The 21,550-nt window shown below is 44.5% G+C and overlaps 7 protein-coding genes across 8 annotated transcripts; all 7 read left to right on the plus strand.

Annotated features, from left to right (window-relative positions):
* The first annotated feature begins 10 nt into the window (after positions 1 to 10).
* On the plus strand, positions 11 to 2,984 carry LOC145708492 (integrator complex subunit 10-like). The gene is made up of 9 exons (XM_081786165.1): positions 11 to 198; positions 243 to 438; positions 482 to 536; positions 608 to 1,051; positions 1,100 to 1,470; positions 1,516 to 1,730; positions 1,778 to 2,003; positions 2,051 to 2,304; positions 2,744 to 2,984. Exons 4-9 carry the CDS (start codon positions 834 to 836, stop codon positions 2,903 to 2,905), a joined length of 1,446 nt encoding a protein of 481 aa, XP_081642291.1. The 5' UTR covers positions 11 to 198; positions 243 to 438; positions 482 to 536; positions 608 to 833; the 3' UTR covers positions 2,906 to 2,984.
* A 314-nt stretch (positions 2,985 to 3,298) lies between these two features.
* LOC145707175 (polypeptide N-acetylgalactosaminyltransferase 2-like) lies at positions 3,299 to 6,881 on the plus strand. Of its 2 annotated transcripts, none has more exons than XM_081784664.1 (8): positions 3,299 to 3,618; positions 3,662 to 4,251; positions 4,972 to 5,158; positions 5,201 to 5,440; positions 5,548 to 5,626; positions 5,674 to 5,798; positions 5,917 to 6,078; positions 6,167 to 6,881. In XM_081784664.1, the coding sequence occupies exons 1-8, from the start codon at positions 3,441 to 3,443 to the stop codon at positions 6,370 to 6,372; spliced, it is 1,767 nt and encodes a 588-aa protein (XP_081640790.1). In that variant the 5' UTR covers positions 3,299 to 3,440; the 3' UTR covers positions 6,373 to 6,881. The 2 variants fall into 2 exon arrangements, with proteins under 2 accessions (XP_081640790.1, XP_081640791.1); XM_081784665.1 differs by having other exon boundaries at positions 5,938 to 6,078.
* A 28-nt stretch (positions 6,882 to 6,909) lies between these two features.
* On the plus strand, positions 6,910 to 9,501 carry LOC145707176 (polypeptide N-acetylgalactosaminyltransferase 2-like). Its single transcript, XM_081784666.1, has 8 exons — positions 6,910 to 7,751; positions 7,797 to 7,953; positions 7,998 to 8,157; positions 8,201 to 8,328; positions 8,368 to 8,482; positions 8,529 to 8,723; positions 8,775 to 8,993; positions 9,037 to 9,501. Exons 1-8 carry the CDS (start codon positions 6,910 to 6,912, stop codon positions 9,231 to 9,233), a joined length of 2,013 nt encoding a protein of 670 aa, XP_081640792.1. The 3' UTR covers positions 9,234 to 9,501.
* Positions 9,502 to 9,525: 24 nt separating this feature from the next.
* On the plus strand, positions 9,526 to 10,332 carry LOC145707179 (macro domain-containing protein CT2219-like). The gene is made up of 2 exons (XM_081784670.1): positions 9,526 to 9,755; positions 9,797 to 10,332. Exons 1-2 carry the CDS (start codon positions 9,536 to 9,538, stop codon positions 10,276 to 10,278), a joined length of 702 nt encoding a protein of 233 aa, XP_081640796.1. The 5' UTR covers positions 9,526 to 9,535; the 3' UTR covers positions 10,279 to 10,332.
* A 4-nt stretch (positions 10,333 to 10,336) lies between these two features.
* LOC145707182 (synaptojanin-like) lies at positions 10,337 to 15,287 on the plus strand. Its single transcript, XM_081784672.1, has 10 exons — positions 10,337 to 10,475; positions 10,538 to 10,753; positions 10,832 to 11,020; positions 11,064 to 11,236; positions 11,281 to 11,519; positions 11,565 to 11,644; positions 11,694 to 11,910; positions 11,958 to 12,170; positions 12,217 to 12,579; positions 12,647 to 15,287. The coding sequence occupies exons 1-10, from the start codon at positions 10,419 to 10,421 to the stop codon at positions 15,058 to 15,060; spliced, it is 4,161 nt and encodes a 1,386-aa protein (XP_081640798.1). The 5' UTR covers positions 10,337 to 10,418; the 3' UTR covers positions 15,061 to 15,287.
* Positions 15,288 to 15,307: 20 nt separating this feature from the next.
* On the plus strand, positions 15,308 to 20,999 carry LOC145707177 (uncharacterized). The gene is made up of 9 exons (XM_081784667.1): positions 15,308 to 18,957; positions 19,002 to 19,232; positions 19,276 to 19,506; positions 19,558 to 19,681; positions 19,726 to 19,866; positions 19,908 to 19,986; positions 20,151 to 20,264; positions 20,310 to 20,450; positions 20,497 to 20,999. The coding sequence occupies exons 1-9, from the start codon at positions 15,363 to 15,365 to the stop codon at positions 20,836 to 20,838; spliced, it is 4,998 nt and encodes a 1,665-aa protein (XP_081640793.1). The 5' UTR covers positions 15,308 to 15,362; the 3' UTR covers positions 20,839 to 20,999.
* A 17-nt stretch (positions 21,000 to 21,016) lies between these two features.
* LOC145707181 (ATP synthase F(0) complex subunit C1, mitochondrial-like) lies at positions 21,017 to 21,549 on the plus strand. Its single transcript, XM_081784671.1, has 3 exons — positions 21,017 to 21,101; positions 21,147 to 21,244; positions 21,289 to 21,549. The coding sequence occupies exons 1-3, from the start codon at positions 21,046 to 21,048 to the stop codon at positions 21,444 to 21,446; spliced, it is 312 nt and encodes a 103-aa protein (XP_081640797.1). The 5' UTR covers positions 21,017 to 21,045; the 3' UTR covers positions 21,447 to 21,549.
* The last annotated feature ends 1 nt before the right edge of the window (position 21,550 follows it).

Below are 21,550 nucleotides of genomic sequence, written 5' to 3' on the forward strand. Positions count from 1 at the left end.
ATACCAAAGTCTCTATATATTTCTGAAAATTTTCGGAGATACAGGGGGACATGACCTGACATTTTCAGGTACTTTCGGCACTAGAATTGGCGATTTTTCGTGGCTTAGACACATAAAGATTGCACTCTTCGACTCCTCGGAACCTGCGCTACAAGATGAGCACAGAAAATATTGGGTTCCCGATTTCGCTCCGCAAAAGTCATTTTCATCTATCTTCGTCCCTTTCAACGATCTTTTTTTAGATGATGGAAGTCGATCAAAGCACCTCAGCCTGGCTGCTGAGCAGGGCACTCAACGCAAAGAACATCAACGAGGCACGTGTGTGGCTCGAATCCGCCAAATTAGAAAGCCCAAAATCCTTCAACATGATGATATCTGCTTACGAACTTGAGTGCAGGGCGCTTACGTCTCCAAAAGACACTGCTAATGTGATATTAGGTAGAAATAATGATGAATGTGCTTGAATAATTAGCTCTTTAAGGCCTCGTTAAGAATGAAGAATTCATCAATGAGCCCCGACTGTGGGACGAGGAATGGTTCTGAGACGCGAAGTTATTCCTAGAAAGAAAACTTATAAAGAGACAGCTTCAGAACTCAAACAGGTTAGAATACTGCTTGAATCTGATACAGATTCCAACAGGACAGCCGTGAATATATTTCGCAGCGAAGTAATCACTGCTCTCGGGCCAACGAATTTCCGCGAATTGATCATCGAATTCATCAACATCTACAAGCAAGAAATTGAGCTGCACATCGAGCTCCTTCTTAAGATTCTAAAGAAGTATCCAGATTACATCAAACCAGTTGGGCCAAATGTTTGCGACAAGCTTTTCATGGGCGAGAAGCACGACGCTGGAGAGGACCCAGATTTGACGCCGCTAAATAGGAAACGACACTTGGCTGTAAATACTGTTTTCCCAGTGCTATTTGAATCCGGCAAGTTGGACGCTGTGCAGGCAAAGACTTTGTATAAATGGTTCCAAAAGAGTCTTGAATATACAGTTTGGTACGTCTCTACGACTAAGCGCCCCAGTGATCTGCCAATGATTGAGTAAGTTCAAGCCGTTAACTTATGAACCCATTAAATATTTTGTTAAAGAGGAGATGCATGGGAGAAACTGCGAAAGATCAGATTGCATATTGGTAAACACGCAGGTTGGGAAGCCGAGCCCTCCCTTCCTTGTCAACCAGCGCAAGCTTTGTGGCAAATGGTCAAATGGCTGAAGTCGATCTACCTCCCTTTCAACTACAACTCGCGCAGGCCCCCGCCGAATTTAAACGCCATTCGCAAGCAGACATTTTACACTGCGGTTAACGTCTACCTCGAAGCAGCAGTGCGCTACATGGCCATTTCCGAACCTGCCTTGATCAGGAATCTATCGGGCAAAAAAACCTACAGTCAATTCCCTATCTACGGCATGATTATTGATGCTGCGGATAAACCAAAAGGAAAATACTTTGACAAAAATTGTAAGTCAACCATTTTCCTGAAACAAAAAAACTAAATAAATATAGTCGAGGACATGTGCGAGCGTCAGCAATTCTTTACCGCTTCGATCGCCGCCAAGAAGATTTTGACCGACGACGATATTTTCGCCGAAGATTTGCAAAAGCTGCAACGGGCGCTGAAATTCAACAAATGGCACTGGCTCGAAGCGTTTCACATTGATTGCTCGTTCAAAGACGGGGATTTCGACCATGCGATTTTTCGGCTCTCGCATTTGATAAAGGTCAGTTGCGGAATAATTGGCTAACTATTACGATATTTTTGTTTCAGGCTGAAAATTGGCAATCTCCGCTGTTATACAGATGGCGAGTTCAACTAGGCTCCTGTTATTATGAGCTGAAGAAGATCAGGACGTCTGTAACATATCTTTACGATGCGATGATGCAAGAGCAAGAAGACGCCTTCGACACGGAAATCGACGGGGAATACATTCTCTCAAATCAAATGGGAGAAATCGAATGGGTTCGAGGAGTACACTGCGACGTCCTCATCATAGGTGGGCAATAATTAAGGAGTACTTTTGAATTACGCTCTATTTCGTAGCAATTCATGCGATTCTTAATGCTACTGCAGTGCTACTCGACCGAGCAAACGCCGCTAATGCACCACACCCGAGACAAATGCAAATCGTCGGATGGATGCTAGTACTGAGCCAGTACGAGTGGCCCCGCTTCTTCGAGACGACAAAGTACGCTATCGAGAAAATCAAGAGCGAAGGAAGCTTTACGTATCCAAACATGCTCGATTTCATTTACGAAGGAGGAGTCATCGAGGAACTCGCCTGGCTGCTCAATCAGGTAATTTTGCAAACAAACAAAAAAAGACACGAGTTTTTGGAAGGTCAGTTGAATTCAGTTATTCTTTTGATTCCTTCCAAAAAACCAGAATTTTATGTGAAAAATTGATTTTATTCAGGGCAGTTCAAGCTCGGTGAAATGGGCTTCTGCTAGCCGTATCACTTTCCCATTTCCTTTTAGGAATCCAGGGAATTGCTTAACATACTGTGTCCATTGCCAATTTTTTGGCTTCTTGTCGAGCTAAAATTACAGAATTACTCAAGAATCTTAATTAAAAAAATATTCTGGTATGATTAAAATTACCTGAAATATGACGGTTTCGGACCCTCCTTTCCCCTCACTGGCGAAGGAGACTGATGACTAAAACTGAAAAAATAAAGTTGGGATCTCGTGTTCTAGAAATCAACACGTGATTTTACCGATTTCATGGAATTTTTAGGATGTGCCGCTGAATATATCGAACGCAAATGAGCCCAGGGAGCTACGCGAGCAGCTTATCAAGGCGGTGCGTTCAACGATCTCCCCTTCTATCTGTATTCGTAATTTCCTTATCATAACAAAGGAAGAGATCCTCTCCGAAATGGAGCTGCCCAACCGTTAATCTTTCTACTTTCAATTACCCTCTCAACGCTGCGCTCATCGTCGACCTGCTAAAATCTTCAAGGATAAAACAAATTGAAAAGAAAAGTAACAACTCTCTTCATTTTCACTTTTCAGATCGAGATCGAAATGCGCCGCAATAGCCGTATTTTATTGCTATTTGGCATAATATGGTTCAGTGGTGTATATTTATATGTTAGAAATTCCGACAACTCAAGCGGTGTGTACAAGGCGGAAAGTAATCCAAGGCATGGGAATAGAGTAAGCAAGGATGCCTCTGAAAAACGTAAGAGTTTGGAATTGAAATCAAGGAAGAGTATCAATTCTTTAGATCATAAAAAGAAAAGCACAAGCCAAAAAGCCCGCTGCACAACGAAAATGACAAGATTGACGCTGAAAAACTAGAACACGACATTGAAGATATCGAGCATGGCATCGAAGATCTCAAGAATGATGGCAAGAAAGACGAGTTTGCTGAAATTGAAGACAGCATAAGGCATGATCTGGAAGGCGGAAAGGATCAAGACTACGGCGACATGGAAGGCATTTCGGATAATGCTGAAGATGGAGATGAAAGTGAAGGCGACGAGAGTAAGGCGCACGCTGACCCGACAGGAGATACCAAGATCAACAAAGAAATCGAAGAAGGCATCGAAAATGTTGAATTCGAGCAAGACGAGTTGCAAGGTCCACCGACTGAAAAGTCAGTCCAAGGTATGCGACGATTTTTGATTATTCAACTCCTATATTTCATTAGATGACGATGATGAGGATGATGAAATGGAGGAGGACGAAGACGAGGAAGACGACGGCAAAGTAGATTGGTGGGATTTCGACGATGCGGCATACCTAGCTGCCGGCGCTCTAGGTCCAGACGACGATCCTTACGAGGCGAACAAGTTCAACCAGGCTGCGTCTGATCGAATAAAAAGCGATCGGGCGGTTCCAGACACTCGCCACAAAGAATGCAGCAAGCAAAAGTTCCCAGTCAATGATCTGCCCGATACTACTGTCATCATCACATATCACAACGAAGCTCACTCAACCCTCTTGCGAACGGTGATCTCGGTTCTTCACAGATCGCCTGCTCATCTGATCAAGGAAATTATCCTCGTAGACGATTTCTCCAAAAACCCGAACATTGGACCTCCATTGACGAAGATCAAAAAAGTCAAAGCGATTCGGAATCCAAAGCGAGAAGGGCTTATCCGATCACGAGTTCGTGGAGCCGCTATCGCAACTGGCAAAGTTCTGACTTTCTTGGACTCGCACGTGGAAGCAAATGAAGGCTGGTTGGAACCCCTTTTGGGAAGAATTCACGAATCCAGAACGGCTGTCGTTTCCCCGGTGAGTTTTAATTGAAATCAAGAAGAATATTTTACCGCAAATTTCGTTTTGAAAGCAAAGAACGAATTTTCATTTAACGGCCTTACTCAAAGAATTCGCCAACTAGCCAAATAAGCTCACTATAACATCCCTAAATATTTGACCGAGAACTGACGATAACCGCACTATATATAGCATCTCTAAATTCTGATTCTGAACCTGCAAGAAAACATAAATACAACACACTTTGGAAAGTCTTGTTTTTGAAAGGACATGACCAAAGTTTTAAGTTCGTACAGTAAATTGATTTTATTCAGGTAATTTTGAGCTCAAACTCGGCTTTTGCTAACCGTATCACTTTCCCCGTTCCTCTTGGAACTCGCACTTTTGTTCTTCCCTCTTAGGACGGCTTTGAATTCAAGCTCGCTTGCAGGGAATTTCTTCAAGCTCTCTAATTCGAGAGTTCATTTTCGCTCTCTTCTTCACTAAACCAACAAAATTAGTTTAGCATCACTTGTAAATCGGAATTTTTCAACAAAAAATCATTAATTACCTGTGTATTTGGCGGCTTCGGACCCTCCTTTCTCCAAACTGGACCGAAGGAGACTGACGAAAAAAGTGAAAAACATTGTAGGTCCCATCTAAGGGATCCATGTTCTAGAGAATCGTGTCACGTGATTTTCATGTTTTTGAGTTTCACTTTTCTCGAAAACTTGATTTTTTTCTAATTTCTTTTGTTAGATCATTGATGTCATCGGAATGGACGATTTCCACTACGTCGGAGCTTCTGCTGACTTGAAAGGAGGTTTCAATTGGGATCTTGTTTTCAAGTGGGACTACATGAGCGAGCAAGAACGACGCGAGCGACGAAAAGCACCGACCAGTCCCATTCGAACTCCGATGATTGCTGGCGGTCTATTCAGCATCGGTATCTGACAACTAGTTTTTATCCGATAATTAATTTCTTCAGAGAAAAATTGGTTCCATGAGCTGGGCGAGTATGACATGGACATGGACGTTTGGGGCGGCGAGAATCTTGAAATTTCATTCCGCGTTTGGCAATGCCACGGCACACTAGAAATCATTCCTTGCTCCCGAGTCGGCCATGTTTTCAGGAAAAAGCATCCATACACATTCCCTGGAGGATCCGGCAATGTGTTTGCCAAGAATACAAGACGCGCGGCTGAAGTCTGGATGGACGAGTACAAAGGTATGAGATCGAATATGCTGGTTGAAATCAAGGAAGAATGTCTTGGTAGTGGCTCAGAGTCCAATCTTTTTTCCTTCAATTTTTTAAAACTATTCTTGGTTTTTAAGAATTCTACTTTGCCGCGGTTCCAAGCGCAAAGATGGTCAAGTTTGGCGACATTTCGAAAAGAACGGAGATCCGAGAAAAGTAAATTTGATTACGTTTATTTATGGATAGTGACTTTTATATCTAAGGCTTCAATGCAAATCGTTTTCGTGGTTCCTGGAGAACGTCTACCCGGAGCTGCGAATTCCAAATAAGGACGCAATCGGGTGGGGTGCTGTCAGCCAGAAAAACAAGGGGCTCGAGGAGTGCATAGGCACGGATTTAATTAAACAAATTTCTCCGATAATGTCGATATTGCTTCGCAACAGAAATTGAGTAAAGAGAATATCGAGCAGCGATATTCGTTATCCGAGAATTTGTCCGTTTCAAAGATGTTCAATCCGGCCAAAAAGACACGCTTGGAAATACACATGGCGGCGGCACAATTGGAATGTACAGGTGCCACGGCGACGGGGGCAATCAAGAGTTTACGTTGACCAAAGAGGGCAAGGAGTTTAGACACATGGATCTATGCATTGGCTACAATGCCAAAGGTAAGGGCAATTCGAAATTTCTAATTATCAAAGCAAGAGGCTAAGAGAAAGCAATCGCTTATTCGATTTGTAATGAGCGTGAATTCAGAGCCCGTCGGGAACCCTGTCAAATTTAACACGTGTCACCAAATGAGCCACCAGCGCTGGGAATACTTCGGAAGCCAAATAAAGCCCGAGGGACACACCAATCTGTGCCTGGACTCGAAGAACCACTTGGAGAAGGGGCTCACGCTCGAGGTGTGCAACCACTCAAGGACGCAGGTTTTCTCGTTTGAAATGAGAAACATCAAGTAGACAAAAAAATGTCAGTCGAAGAAAACGACGAAGACGAACAACCGCAAAGTGTAAAAAAAAAACAATTACTCGCTCATGGATCTTAGCGCACATTCAAAGCTTATCAACTTATTAGCTCATGATCTTCAGCCTTAAATTAACTCAACCCGAGTGCCGACATTTTCGCTAAAAACACGCAAAGCTTAATCTTGTAAATGTCACAAAGTCTTAAGTTTGTGGCGCGTTTAATCTTTATTTTTTTCTCCTTTTCGTGGCCTAGTTGAGATTTCCATTGTTCAAAGTTTTTAAATGAGATGTTGCTTCATATTTTCTGTCAAAACCAGTTTTTTCCCAAAAAACAACCTCCTATCCACATTATTATTTTTATCGACTTTTCTACTGCTGATACTTAGATTTTTCTTCTATTCTTTATTCTTCTATTCACTGTACCTTTTTATTGCTTTCTGCCACGGGCGTAGACTCGGTGCTGTATTTTCTGGGAACGTTGCAAATATTATTAAATCATTCAGTCTCAACCTTTTCTTTCTTTTCTTAGCAATGTCGGACATTCGGAAGCGAAAATCAGCTCAGGCCAGTTCTAAAGACAGCGCCAACGGAGCCAAATCGTCCGCTCCCGCTGCAGCGAGCTCAAGCTGGCTTGTGAAAATCTTGATTTTTGCAGCAATCGGAGTTTCATTTGTCCTCTTTGCTCCTGTCGAAATCACTGTTTCTTATAAGACGCCTCTCATTCTCCAGCACTTCCAAAGCCAAGAATCCGCTTCCAGTCCGACGCAGTTCAAATCTCAGCCAGCTTCCGAGGAAGTTCATTCTCCTCAAAGCTCGTCAGAACCCGAAGTCGCTGAAGCTCAAAAAGAGCCATATCCAGTGCCAGAATTTGTTCCAACAGATTTCGTACCACTAAACGGCGAAGAAGAGAAATCCTTCGATCTTTACAAAGCAGCACGAACAGTCAGTCCCGAGGACGTCTACGTCGATCCCAATAGCCAGCCTTGGCACAAGTTCGACATCAAAAGCTACATCGACGAGGGGAGAATCAAGAACAAGAAAGATGCCTATAAAACCGCCGCGTTTAATCAGCTCGTATCCGACGACGTCCCAATGGACCGAAATATTCCAGACACGCGGCTGGGAAGATGCAACACTGTCGAATGGCCACGAGAAGGTCTACCGACTACTTCCGTCATCATCACTTTCCACAATGAGCTTCGTTCGACCCTTCTTCGAACCATCATTTCTGTCATCAGAAGAACACCGAGCAACATTCTCAAAGAAATCGTCCTCGTCGACGATGCTTCTTCTGACCCTCGCATCGGAATGGAACTAATCAAAATTAACAAAGTGAAGCTTATTGTCAACCGAGAACGACAGGGCCTCATAAGGTGATTCTCAGTTTTAAAATATGTTCGTTTATCATTCATCGTTAGAGCGCGAATCCGGGCAGCGATGATCGCCACTGGAGAGACCTTCACATTTCTCGATAGCCACGTAGAAGTCAATCAAGAGTGGATCCAGCCTCTGATGCTTAGAATTAAAGAAAATCCAAAAATGGTCGTTGCTCCAATTATCGATGTCATCAATAAAGTAACGCTAATTACTTCTGGAAAAGAAATGAAACATGAAATTAGGACAATTTCCAATACATCGGCGCAGACGCTTTCCTGACTGGCGGCGTCAGCTGGGCAATGGTATTCCGATGGGACTGGCTGACTCGATCCGAGATGGAATCAATGGATCATACAGTTGGACTCAAAAGTCCAACGATCGCCGGCGGACTCTTCTCAGTTGGTATGTTTATTCATTTTTTTCTTCTGTTCAGCTGATAATTAAGGTAAGGCTTGGTTCCACGAACTTGGTGAGTATGATGATCAAATGGATATCTGGGGCGGAGAGAACATTGAGTTTTCCTTCCGAGTCTGGCAGTGTGGCGGAGAAATGGAAATTCTTCCCTGCTCAAGGGTAGGAATTAACAGCTGTATATTGTTTTTAATTACTTAGGTCGGCCATGTTTTCCGCGACGACCACCCTTACGACTTTGGCAAGAAGGGATCTAACCACGTCTTCGTGAAGAACAACAATCGCTTCGTGCACACCTGGATGGACGAGTACTCAAGTACGCTTTATTAATGAATAGGCAGATCAACTCAATCATCATTTAGCGTTTTATTACGGAACAAGGCCAAACGCCAGATCAATCTTGCCAGGAGATCTGTCCGTCCGAAAGCACTTCAAGCAAAAGCTCCAATGCAAGGGTTTCAAATGGTACATGGAAAATGTGTATCCAAGACAACACATGCCCGAGAGAAACTCGATCGCGTGGGGACATGCCAAGCGTGGCGAACATTGCCTTACTGGTACACTCTTATATCGGAAGCGCTCTTTATCAACCGTTTTTTTTTTTGAAGTTTTTAACTTGTCGAAGCCAGTGGAAGGAGTCTACGGCCAGCTTGGCGGAGGCAACTGCAACCAAGGACTCTACAATCCAAACTTCCAAGACATGGACAAACAGAGCCTGGTTCTGAAGAAAGATTCTGGCCTCTTTCAACAGCCGACAAAGATTCTTGTTGATGGTCAAGAAGTATACGAGAACAAGTGCTTTGGAACTATCGAAAAACCTCCTAAAGGTAGATCATTTGTCTGGCCAGTTTTCATTAAAACAATCTTCAGACGGATCAAAAGTCGTCCTGGCAGACTGTGCGGAGGAGGATAACGATCACCAGCGTTGGGTGTATCACAACGTCAATTTGAAATTGGACGCTTATCAGCACTTGTGTCTAGACGCATTCCAGCTCGGCACGTTCAGACTTAAAAAGTGTGCTAACAAAGACTCGCAGCAGTTCCTCTTCGAAATGCTGCATATTTAATTCCTTCGAGTTTCACTCTCTTTTTATTCATCTTCTAGTGCAATATCTTTTTTATACTTTTGCAATTTTAAACATTGCCTTCTTTTTAATAAAGCTGTATTCTTTGATTTCCCAAATGCTACCGGTACACACCGAATCTGTTGCCTTATTTAAATGATAAATAAAAATCTAGTTAAATTGCCTGCTTCTTTCTATTTCACCATCTTCGAGATTCTGTGCTCCGAAACAAGATTAGTTCACTTCTGTTCCTCGAAAATACACTTCAGTTAAATCAAACAAAAATTGACAGAAATTCAATTAAGATGGCTTCTCTCGCCAGTCGCGTTTCCATAGTTCAGGGAGACATCACAAAACTGCGCTGCGACGCGATTGTTAATGCTGCCAACAGGTCCCTCCTCGGAGGTGGAGGAGTAGACGGTGCAATTCATCGAGCCGCTGGGAGGAAACTGTTGGAAGAATGTAGAACGCTGAAGGGTTGCGAAACTGGCCAAGCGAAGATAACCAAAGGCTACAACCTGCCAGGTTTGTAATCCTTCAAGTCAATTTATTAACAGCCTTTATAGCTAAACATGTGATACACACCGTCGGACCAAACGTCTACAGAGGAGAAAACAAAGAACTGCTCCGAGACGCGTACCAAAACTCGCTCAACGTCGCCATCGAAAACAAACTAAAATCAATCGCATTCCCTTGCATATCCACTGGCATCTACGGCTATCCACAAGAGGATGCCGCCCATGTAGCGTTAAATGTGACGAAGAAAACGCTCGAGGAAAACGAAGTGCTCGAACAGGTCATCTTCTGCGTCTTTCTCGACAGCGACAGAAAGATTTACGAAGAGCTCAAGCCAAAGTACTTTCCGGAAGCGGAGAAGTCCGCAGAAGGAAAAAAGGAAGAAAACGGATCTTCGGAGTCCGATTTACTCAATCTTCCAGACGTGCCTTCAGAGGAGCCAGTACCGAAGTTGGCCAAAATCGAGCCGGAAAAAGAGGCAGCCGAAACTCCTGACGAGCAAAAAATAAAAGAAGAAAAATCTGAGTTATAATTTATCGGCAATACATGTTCAACTTTAATTCCTTCAAAAAAAAAAGACATTATTAAAAAACGCAACGATTTTCTTGTTAAGAATGCTTATTTAAAAATCTGTTAGCAAGAGCTGATGCGTAAAAATTCGTTCGGATAGTTATGGCAGCTAGAAAGTACCGATTAAATTGGAATGCTGGCTTCATTCATGCGACAAAGGTTTCTTTCCGTTTTCGCTCCTTTTTGTTTTATATAATTTTTTATTAACGGGTTATTTATAGCGCGGGTGCTCGTTTGGTCTCCGCATTTCAAACGAAAATGTAGAGCTTGATGAATCACAAGTCCAACAATCCGGAGGAGGAATCGATGTTGTGGCAATTGCTGGTGTTATTCGCGCGAGCGGAGAGGAAAACTGCAACTGTCTTGGAGCCGTGACACGAGCCTCTGTAGTCGGCAAAGTCGGATCGACTGACATTCTTAAAATCAACGAATTCAAGGTAAATGAGACGACCGTCTTTTTTGGAATAAATTCTAGGACCCTTGCCCTCGATTTGACAATTCATAGAACATTCTAGTTTGTGCGAATAAACGCGCCAGAAAAAGAAGTTGCTTCAAAACAACTCAACGACCTAGCAAAACTACTCGGAGAAGGCGAATACTACTTTAGCATCAATCAAAGCGACGAGCGCCCGTTTGACATCACAACTTCATTCCAGAATCAACTCTCTGGAAGTGAAGGCAATTCTGAGTACTTCTGGAACAGGGTAAATAGTCTTGGAATTTTACTTCTCCATCAACGATTGCTAGAGTTTGTGGGCGCATTTCGCGCCGCTAGAAGAGCAAATAAAAGCTAGCTGGTTGATAAGGATAACATGTGGCTACATCAATTTCAAAAAATGTTATGCTGGAGCAAGACAAATCCACGTGGGGCTCATTTCGAGACTTTCCACTGGCCGCGTTGGAACTCGATTCATGACCAGGTTAGCTCTGAAAGTGTTGGTCTTTCGCTTACTTATGCTGTCAGAGGAATCGACGATAGTGGCTATGTTGCAAATTATGTTGAATCGGAAACAATCGTGATCGAAGGAGAAAACATTCTAGCGCATCTTCAAATACGCGGATCCGTACCAACCTTCTGGGAACAGCCAGGAATAAATTTTGGCCAACACAAATGCAACATTGTGCGAAACCTTGAAGGCTCATACCCAGCCAGTCTCAAGCATTTCTCGCGAATTCTCGAGTCGTTTTCTGTTTGTAGAATTGGTTGGTTAATTCAAGTGTAGAGCTTTTATATGCTATTTTTCTTAGTTAACTTGCTGGGAAAAGGCGAGGGAGAAGATAAAGTCTCATCTGCTTTTGCTGAAGTTATAACTAAAGCACAAAACCAGGTACATTTTTATCTACGTCTCCTATAATTGCATAAATTTGATTATTCAGGGTCTTCAATTGGAGTACACAGCAATCGATTACCACAAAGAAACACCAAAAGGCAAGAACTTGCACTCTGTCCTGATGGGTCACATCGGCGAAGCTCTCTCAAATCATCAGTTCTTGAATTTCACAAACGGAAGCTTTGTCTCTCAGCAAAGTGGCGTCGTTCGAACAAACTGTCTCGACTGTCTTGACCGGACCAATGCCGTGCAAACAGTGATAGGTATCTTTGTTTCTTTTGAATGTTCAATCGTTCATGATGATGTTAAGCGTTGGAATGTCTTGGGAAGATTTTAACAGAAATGAACATCGATGGAAGTCAAGCATCGCGCTTCAACGAGACCATCAAATCGCTCTGGACAGAAAGTGGCAACGCGATTTCACACATGTACGCCGGTACCGGCGCATTAGAATCTGGCTCAAAGCTACAAGATGCCACAAGATCTATCTCAAGAACAATCAAGAACAACACTGGCTCGGACGGTACTCTTCGTTGATTTTTATTTTCAAATCTTGAACTTGTTTTTAGAGAACAAGCAACGATTGATTGAGCGACTTCTCTATGGTGACCTTCCTATGACTCTTCGTGGACAGAAGATTCTTTCTCTGCTCGGAAACGAAGCCGTTTCTTTGTCAAAAGAAATTTCTGAGAATATCTACTTCCGTCGCGACGAATTTGCAACAGAGTTGCCCATTCGTGTTTCTTGCTGCACTTGGAACGTCAATGGGGGCACCCGTTCGCCTAATTTGAACACCGATCTTGGCGAAGACAAGTTTGCCGACTGGTTGTTAGGAAAAGCTGATAGAAGACGAGCGGCGTACGATTTTACTGGCGAAGCAGAATCCGATCTTAGCTTTGTTGCAGGAGATATAATTACAGTCACAGGAACGAGTTCAAATTGAATTTAATACCGCTTGAATCTAAGCCGGCTGATAGATAGTTTTGAGCTTGATGAAAGGAGAATTAGAAGGCGGCGAGTGGCTTCAAGGATCATGTGGAGATCGCCAAGGAATTTTCCCGGCCGCATTTGTAGAAGATATCCCGGAAGACACTTACATCGCGTCTTTCGACTATTGTTCTGAGGAGACCGGAGATCTGGCCTTCATGAAGGGCGAGAAAATTATCGTGATTGATAAGTCGAAGGGCGACTGGTGGGAAGGCGAGTCTTCAGATGGAAGACGAGGAATTTTTCCAGCTGCTTTCGTGGAGCTCGAAGACCCTCGTGGTCGGCCACCAGATGTTCTTGTCGTCGCGTTTCAAGAAATCGTCGACCTGACTCCTGATAATATTGCCAAAGCACCGACAAAGAATATGGAAGTTTGGACGGAACTCCTTGAAAGCGCCCTGATCGAAAAAGGGCTCAACTACATCCACCTTCGCTCTGAACAATTAGTTGGTGCTGCGATTTGCGTTTGGGTACGCCAGCATCACATGGATCACATTCAAAATTTGTCTTTCACCAAAGTCAAGACTGGTATCAATGCCGGTGTGTACACTGGCGGCAATAAAGGTGCGCTATTGGTGAAATTCCAGCTGTACAACTCTTCAATGGCTTTCGTGTGTGCACATTTCGCCGCACATCAGAAGCAAATCGCCCAGCGAAATTCAGACATGCACGAGATTTACCAAAAAGGAATGTTCCAGCGAAGCTCGCCTTTGTCCGCTCAAGAGTGGCAATTCTGGCTCGGAGATTTGAACTATCGCATTGATATTGACCGTCAGCAGTGCATAAACTCAATTGAAAATCAGGACTGGAATACTCTTCTCGAAAAAGACCAGCTTATCGATCAAATGGCAAAGAACAAAGTTTTCAATGGCTGGCAAGAGGGAAAGATTCGTTTTGCCCCGACTTACAAGTACGACAAGGCATCCGATGTGTATGATTCATCAGAAAAGGCGAGAATACCTGCCTGGTGCGATCGCGTCTTGTGGCAACGCGAGACCGAAGATAATGGCGGATCAGTTCTCGATTGTGGGCATGTAGTGCATTACGGTCGATATGAAATCAAAAGCTCAGACCATCGTCCTGTATGCTGTCTCATCGACATTAATGTGCTTCGCAGCGACGAAAGCATTCTTTATGAGGTCATCAACGAAGAAATTAATCGAGCGACGAACTCATCGTCGTCTAGAACGCCAAGTTACGAGAGCCAGGAGCAACCTCAAAGCGTCTATCAAGAACAGACTCAAAATTTCTACCAGGAACCGCCACCGCAGCCTGACCATGTTCCTGCTTCTATTCCTGTCCAGTCGGCAGACGCGAGTGATATGGCGTGGAATGATCCTTTCGGCACTGTCCAACAAGTCGAACAAAAGGCAGCAAAGAAATCTGGTCCACCGCGTCCTCCACCTCCAAAACGACCTCCTCCGCCAAAACTTCAAAATCAAAATGGTGTGCCAGGAGGTCCTTCGCGGCCACCTCCTCCTTCTAAGAAGTCGCCGCCGCCATTGCCTTCGAATAAGGGTACGATCAAGCGAATCCAAGTGGCACGCTCCGCGCCAATACCTCCGTCAGCGGGTCTGCCCAGTCCGCTTAAGCCGATGAAGGCAACAATTTCTTCAGCAAAAGTTCCGCCTATGATTCCTTCACGCCAGCCTAGCGTCGCGCCTAAAACTAACCATGAATTTGGCAAGCCGTTATCTGCCCCTCCACCAGCATCGATTGCCCGCGCTAGACCTGGTCGAGCAGCTCCATCTCCAGTTAATCAAAGTATAACGCCTTTTCCAACTGCTCCGTCCCAGCCTCAGACAAAAGCTCCTCCTGCTATTCCTAATAGAACACCCGCCCAGCCACCCGGATACTCCTCAACTCAACTGCTTCAGCCTAAGATTGCACACTCCGCTCCTCAGCCCGTTTACAGCATACCACCTATCGTCAATAACAACTCGATTTCGTCATCGACAGCTCAGCCTGAAATACCCATCAGAGAGCAGTTCCTCAAACACATGAACATCACTCCAACCATCGACCCATTCGCGGCCAAGCCCGATGACAATGTTTATCAAGTGCCCCCTAGTGACAGTTTCGACGACTTCTTCGCTAACCGAGCAAGACAGGCACCACCTCCAGCACCAAAACCAGCAGTTGCGACGAATCCATTCGCAACCAGTGCCCCTCGGCCAACTACACTTGGTCCATTTGCCCAAACCTTGCAACCTGCTCCGGCGAACCCTTTTCAGCAGCAACAATTGCCTTTCTACTCGTCAGTGCCGGTGCAACCGATGATGCAGCAGCCTCAGCAACAGCCACAGAGGATAGGAGTGAGCGACTTGCCAGCGCCTCTGATGCCTTCGAAATCGGCCACGATCTCGTCGAGCGGATCCAAGCCCCGTGCAGCCATCAACTTATCCGACTTCGACCCCTTAAGTTAAACTCACTTCCTTGTAAATTACACCCCATCTATCCAGTGCAATCCACATATCAACTACATGTTCAATATAACTTATTTTAACATGCTTTAAAGATATCTACCGCGACTTGTAATCACTGATCTTCGTGTGCGTCATTTTACTACTATTCAAAAAGCTTTTTACTATGCTCATGTCTTCATTTTTCTTCATAAGCTTAATCAGTGATATTAGTTATCAGATAAATTGTACCAACTCAAGTTTTAGTTCTCGATTTTTAGACATTGTCTGATGACGATTTTTGGAAGAATGCAAGATATACGCTAATGCTTCCAAAAATGTTTGGAATAATTTATTTATTGGGAGTGGCTCTTTGCACCGACCTCTGTCACATCAATGAAGAAAAGTTCGTTCGACTCTGGGATGGCGAAGACTTTCTCCTTGCTGCGGATATCGATACAATCACCGCTTCGCCGCTCAACAACGACATGGAGCACAGGCGTCTTGTCGAAGAATGCCGCGGCATCGTGGCGATTGACTATATCTACTCGGAGAAAACTATCGTCTGGGCTGAGTCAGAGACTGCTCCGCCAAGAATAAACGTTTACCAAACTGCTAAAAATGAGTTTTGGTACTTCGATCTCCACGAGGGTTCCGATATTAAGTCCATGGCTGTTGATTGGGTGGCGAAGAATGTTTACTGGTTCGACGATACTGACGAGGCGATCAAAGTCTGTAGTCTTTTCAGCTGCCAAGCACTCTCCGATGAAGAGCCGAAAAAGAAGTCATGTTCGTGTAAAACTCTCTTGCTAAAAATCCAGAATCAAAAGGCATCTCGCGATCTGGTAATAGATTCACATGGAAGTCGCCTGTTCTTCATCAATGAAAACTCCCTGGAGTCGGTGAATCTAGATGGAACGAACAGACAAGTGCTAATTAACTCCAGAGATGTAGTGGGAAATAAAATCTCCGGCTTAGCTATGTATGATAGAAACAACCTGATTTACGGCTCTCCCGAGCTGAAAATACATAAGCTGAACCTCATCACTGATACTTCGCAAACAGCTGCCCTTCCTCTTTCGCAAACGATGCTGTTTTCATCGAAAAGATTCCTCTCGCGCGAAATGGTTGAGCAGACAGCTGAACGAGCTGGCTTGAGCTTTATTCTTTCGTTGACGAGTCTCTCGTCCTCGCTTCAGGATCCATTGGCGAATCCTTGTAAAGATTCGCAATGCTCTGATCTCTGTCTACGCTCTCCAACAGGGTTTACTTGCTCTTGCTCGGCTGGCCTTGCTCTTTATCCTAATTCAACTACACTTTGCCGAGAACATCCGGAATCTTTCATCATACTGGCTAAGGAACAAGTTCTTCGGAGAATATCACTTGATACCGAAGAGCACGAATACATGAAGTTGGTAGAATACGGCGATTCCTCTCGTTCTATCACCGCAGTTTCAATTGATCCCTTGTTCGGGAAGATATATTATTCGACCGTCTACTCGGATGAAGACGGAAAAAGCATTGGATCGACAATCCATAGTGTCAGAATCGACGGTTCTAACCAGGTCGACTTGATTTCGGACGGTCTTGCAGAAGTGGAAGGTTTAGCGCTGGACTCACAGAATCAATTGATCTACTGGGCTGACAAAATAATGATGCACATCGAAGTGGCTGCATTGACTTGCAGATGCAACGTACGTGGTTGCTTGCACGAGCATTGTCGCCGCATCATCGTAACATCGAAGGACCACAAGCCAGACTTCCAGCCGCGCTCGATCGTCGCTGCGCATGGCTACATCTTCTGGACAGACATTGCTTCCTGCAAGATCGTTCGCGCTCACGGCAGCGGTGGATCCCAAGACGTGCTCAGAACGTACAACACTCGCACATCGCATGGTTGCCCGAATAAAATCAGCATCTCGGATGATGGGAATAAACTTTTTGTCATCGTGCGAGACTTGAAAATTCGTGTAGAAAGCTACATCGAAGTTCTGCACAACATAATTCCCGAGCTTTCTCCTGGAGCAAAGATTGAGTCTCAATTATTTAAAAGATTTCCAGGGCGTGATTTTGAGAGCATCAAAGTCTTCAAAAACTCAGTTTTTGTAGTTGGACAGAGTGCGCCACTAACTGAAGTAAATGCAGGCGGGCAAGAAAAAAGATTCTACGGGACTGGGCACTTGAACAGTGATGTGCTGGACATACAAGATCTGTCCGTAAAAATCGGAAAAAATGAGCAGATCTGCGACTTTATTCAATTCGCGAAGCCGGGAAATGGACGAAACTGCCAATGTCCAGATGGACTATCCAATACACTCGACACTTCTTCGGCAGGCTTGGGCAGATCCTGCAAAGGTCCAGAGCTTGACCTGCTGTTTCTTCTATTGGACGACAATGATAATCGATATAAATTCCACCAGCTCCCGATTGGTGACGAGACAAGCAACGACCGATCGACAGAAGTGCACGAGTTTGAGCAAAATAATCTTCGCGAGCCTTCTTTCGACTTTCACTACAAAACTGACCGAATATTTTTCTTCGCCAAGGAAAAATTTACCACGCTTTACACAGCGCAGCGCAAGAAAACCGGCAAGTTTCGAAAACCAGTTCAGATAACCAACGTTGGTCTCGAAGGAGCCGTCAAGCTTGCTGTCGATTGGATAGGAGATAGCGTTTACTGGACGAATAACATCCTCCATCGTGTGGAGCAAATTGTCTTCGATGGAAGCGTTCGACGCACGATCGTGCATGACTGCGACCAGCCTCATGCAATAGCTGTTGATTCATCTGCTGGTTACATTTTTTACTCCGATTTTTCTACCTCTGACGATTTTGCCAGTCTCAGTCGTGTCGATATGTCTGGCGAGAACAAAGTATCAGTTCTCGGGCCACACTCAGATTACAGGCAGATTCTTTCTATCTCTCTCGACATCATCAAGCAGGAAATGTACTTGCTCGACGAAATGAAGAATTCGATTGTCAAAGTCCCCTACGACGGGACTACGGCGGAGATTGTGTATTCTTATCAAGCCGAAACGCCGTCTATCACTTCTATTTCCTTCTATCACAGCGTTATTTACTGGTCTGAGTTGAAAGATCGGAGCTCTTGTGAGCTAAAGTCTCTCCAGCTTCGCGATTACAGCAACTCTAGAGCGAAAACTATCGGCAAACTGAGTAGCAAACCCCTTGGACTCACTGTAGTAGCTCCTCAGGTCGGCTGGGGGCAATGCAACATACCAAGGCCGAGTAACTATCCTCAGTACAAAGAGAGCATTTGCATTGCGAAGCCGACAGAAGACGAACACATACACAAATCTGAAAATGTCTGCTCGACTCACTTTAGCCTTCAGTACGACATTTGCAAGGCGCCAAAAGAGTTTCTGATCTTTGCCCAGGAGCGAGAAATTTCGCGTGTTCTTCTGAAACATGCAAGTGATACTACCGACCAGATCATTCCAATTCACGGAATCGGGAAGACCTTTTCAATGGCATGGGATACTTATGCTGGCAAGGGACGCTTTTATTGGGTGGATTCAGATAAGGATAACCAAATCTTCTCATCCAGAGGCGTCGGAGATGCACCAGTCTTGTTCCTGCCTAAAGAGCGGTCATATGCGAAGAATATTGCTATCCACGAATTGAGTGGAATGATTTTCTGGACACTCGCCAGCAGAGACGATCGGAACGAAGAAGCGACAATTTGCTACGCCTTCCTGACTGAAGACGGCGAAGGAAAAGGCGGAAAGTGTTTGGACGAGTGGACGCGTTCTGAGCACCGAAGTATGATGAGCAACATCTGGAACAACATCCGCCCAGATCTGATCGTCATCCACCAGCTGACGGGAACTATCATCTTCACCAACGACTGTAAAACTTCTGACGAGTCTTGCCAGCTCATCTTCACGACCAATATTTTCGAAGGTAAAATCTAGTAGAATGAAACATAATTATTTTTACTCCTGTAGTTTCTTCTGGCCGCATATCAGCTCCAACTCCATGCGTCGTTTTTGAAGCGACGCCTCCTGTAACCGCTATCGCTGTGTACAGCCCACCAGAAGATCCTTACCTCGTAAAACTGTTCTGGTCCGACGAATTCAAGATTTATCACAAGGAGTTTACCATCCCCCGCCATCGAGCGTCAATCTGTCCTGATCAAGGAGAGAGCAAAACTTTGAGTCTCAATTGTGATATAGAATGTTGGTATATCATCTGAGTCCACAATAACATTCATTTCATTAGCAAAAATCATCCCCAACGGAATTGCAATCGCCGAAGACGAGCTCTTCTGGGTCGACGGCTCCGCACTCAAACGGTCGAAAGTCGGCCAAGGACAGAGTTGCGCGCCAACTCAAACCGTCATTGATCGCGAACTCAAAAATCTAACCGCCATTGCAATTGTTAGAAGCAACGATCGCATCAATGACCTCCGCTACGAGTGCATCCACAAAAACTGTTCTCATTTTTGTGTTGGTAAGATTTTCATCTTCGATAAAAATTCTGTTTTTAACCTTTTAAAAATAGCTGACTCGTCGCTGTCATCATCGGTCCAGTGCAAGTGCCCACCTGGATTGGAACTGATGCGGAATGCCAAAGACTGCGATAAAGGAAAATGCGGAGATAAATTCACCTGCGGAGCGGGATCAGGGTAAAAACTTTCTTTCTCGGGCCATTTTTCCTATTTTTGTATAGAACGAGTCCTGATTGTATTGAGCAGATTTATGTTTGCGATGGAAACTCAGACTGCGTCGATGGGAGTGATGAAAGCCCAAATCTTTGCAATCGTTGTTTGGAAAACGAGTTTTCTTGTGGAAATGGCGAGTGTATTGATAGGTAGGAGATCAGAAGGAACTTTCAATTGACATGAATTTTAGTGATAAACACTGCAATGGAATCCCAGATTGCCAAGATGGAAGTGATGAACGCATATGTCCGATTACATGCGAGTTAAATGTAAGTACTGATTTGCGTTGATCTTTTGTTTCACTTTGAAAAAAAGGCAAGAAAGGAGCGGCATTATATAAGCACCCAAGCGCTTTGTTATGCAACTTTTGTTTGAGGTGACAAGCTAGCCAAATGAGCAAGCATTTCGAAAGTAAAGAGATTATTTTTTCTAGCAAAACCGGTGTTACGACGCTCTTAAATGCTACGATGTCTCGGAGAAATGTAATGGCGTGGATGACTGCGATGATGGAAGCGATGAGCAAGACTGCCCCGAGCCTATTGACGCGGTAAACTTTTTATTTTTCTTTCATTCTTTTGAAGGATGTTTTTAGACCGCGAAGATTGTTATTTACATCGTCGCCTTCTTCGTCTTCTTCCTGACCATAATCATCATCATCATCGTGGTGCTTACAAGACCACGGCCAATCACACAAGAGCAAAACATTCATTTACAAATTATTCAACCCCCACCGGTAAATCATTTATTTTCCAAACAATAATAAATTTGATTCATTTCAGCCGTTGAGTCATCGTTCGAGCATGATGCCTCCTCCTTATCACTCGCATGCGGACAGTGTCTACTCCGCCGAATACGAAGTCAATGTTCCGTTGATGGCTCCACCGCCAAGTGTCATTTCCTCGGGAGTGGCGGCTCCTCTACGGCTCCCTCTCTCTCACCGCCAGCGTCAGCAACAATTCAGCCATGATACTCTTTCGGAGAGCAGTCGTGGCTCTGGAACGGGCGATTCGAATCCGCCCTCCTGCAAAGTAAATATAAGACGCCTCTCGCAAGAAACAGACCTGATTGTTCCGGGTTCTTATGCGCCTTGCTCAACCCCTATTCCAACCTCTGAAGAATGAAACGTTCTTCAACAGACATTGTTAAACTACTGTAATTGTAAATAAGTTTTATTCTGTAGATTACTGAATCAATCGCAAACTGCTTCCTTTGATTTCTTTTTCCAAAATAGTTCCATTCCTCTGTGCCTTCAATTTCTATCCAATTCCCAAAGTAATACAAGTCACCTACCTCCAGAAACATCCTCCCAAACATCACCATTCAGAGTCATGATCTCCCGAGTTGCCCTTGCCGCCCCACGAGTTGCCACCCGAGTCGCTGTCCGGTAAGAAATGCAGTTCCTTATTCAAAGCTTACGGTTTAACTCAAGACCCTTGGCTGTCTCCGCCCAGGCTCGAGATATCGACACCGCCGCCAAGTTCATCGGTGCTGGTGCTGCCACCGTCGGTGTTGCTGGCTCTGGAGCTGGTAAGATTGTTTTAGCGATTAAATAGAACTAACAAATGCTTGAGGTATCGGAACTGTGTTCGGCTCCCTCATCATCGGTTACGCCCGAAACCCATCCTTGAAGGCTCAGCTCTTCTCCTACGCCATTCTCGGATTTGCCCTCTCTGAAGCCATGGGTCTCTTCTGCTTGATGGTCGCCTTCCTCATCCTCTTCGCTTTGTAAGCGCGATGCCAGACGGTTGAAATTACAATAGGACAAATTACTGTTACGTGTTCTTACAGTTCAATGATATGTAGTGTGCACAACAAATACAGACTATCCTAAAG

This window comes from Oikopleura dioica, chromosome XSR, assembly GCF_907165135.1.
Source record: "Oikopleura dioica chromosome XSR, OKI2018_I68_1.0, whole genome shotgun sequence".
In the NCBI taxonomy this organism is placed as follows: Eukaryota; Metazoa; Chordata; class Appendicularia; order Copelata; family Oikopleuridae; genus Oikopleura; species Oikopleura dioica.

Coding starts and splice junctions, on each gene's coding strand:
- LOC145707175 (XM_081784664.1), top strand. CDS start 3,441: ATGGAAGGCATTTCGGATAATGCTGAAGATGGAGATGAAAGTGAAGGC. Junction 5,159..5,200: donor TGGCGGTCTATTCAGCATCG/GTATCTGACAAC, acceptor TAATTTCTTCAG/AGAAAAATTGGTTCCATGAG. Junction 5,799..5,916: donor GGGGCTCGAGGAGTGCATAG/GCACGGATTTAA, acceptor TCCGTTTCAAAG/ATGTTCAATCCGGCCAAAAA.
- LOC145708492 (XM_081786165.1), top strand. CDS start 834: ATGGGCGAGAAGCACGACGCTGGAGAGGACCCAGATTTGACGCCGCTA. Junction 1,471..1,515: donor AAAATACTTTGACAAAAATT/GTAAGTCAACCA, acceptor AAATAAATATAG/TCGAGGACATGTGCGAGCGT. Junction 2,004..2,050: donor CTGCGACGTCCTCATCATAG/GTGGGCAATAAT, acceptor TCTATTTCGTAG/CAATTCATGCGATTCTTAAT.
- LOC145707177 (XM_081784667.1), top strand. CDS start 15,363: ATGCTTCCAAAAATGTTTGGAATAATTTATTTATTGGGAGTGGCTCTT. Junction 19,682..19,725: donor ACCTGCGGAGCGGGATCAGG/GTAAAAACTTTC, acceptor ATTTTTGTATAG/AACGAGTCCTGATTGTATTG. Junction 20,265..20,309: donor GCCCCGAGCCTATTGACGCG/GTAAACTTTTTA, acceptor GGATGTTTTTAG/ACCGCGAAGATTGTTATTTA.
- LOC145707182 (XM_081784672.1), top strand. CDS start 10,419: ATGGCAGCTAGAAAGTACCGATTAAATTGGAATGCTGGCTTCATTCAT. Junction 12,171..12,216: donor GAACAACACTGGCTCGGACG/GTACTCTTCGTT, acceptor ACTTGTTTTTAG/AGAACAAGCAACGATTGATT. Junction 12,580..12,646: donor AATTACAGTCACAGGAACGA/GTTCAAATTGAA, acceptor GCTTGATGAAAG/GAGAATTAGAAGGCGGCGAG.
- LOC145707176 (XM_081784666.1), top strand. CDS start 6,910: ATGTCGGACATTCGGAAGCGAAAATCAGCTCAGGCCAGTTCTAAAGAC. Junction 7,954..7,997: donor TTATCGATGTCATCAATAAA/GTAACGCTAATT, acceptor ACATGAAATTAG/GACAATTTCCAATACATCGG. Junction 8,483..8,528: donor CTGGATGGACGAGTACTCAA/GTACGCTTTATT, acceptor ATCATCATTTAG/CGTTTTATTACGGAACAAGG.
- LOC145707181 (XM_081784671.1), top strand. CDS start 21,046: ATGATCTCCCGAGTTGCCCTTGCCGCCCCACGAGTTGCCACCCGAGTC. Junction 21,102..21,146: donor GCCACCCGAGTCGCTGTCCG/GTAAGAAATGCA, acceptor GTTTAACTCAAG/ACCCTTGGCTGTCTCCGCCC. Junction 21,245..21,288: donor TGTTGCTGGCTCTGGAGCTG/GTAAGATTGTTT, acceptor CAAATGCTTGAG/GTATCGGAACTGTGTTCGGC.
- LOC145707179 (XM_081784670.1), top strand. CDS start 9,536: ATGGCTTCTCTCGCCAGTCGCGTTTCCATAGTTCAGGGAGACATCACA. Junction 9,756..9,796: donor CAAAGGCTACAACCTGCCAG/GTTTGTAATCCT, acceptor CAGCCTTTATAG/CTAAACATGTGATACACACC.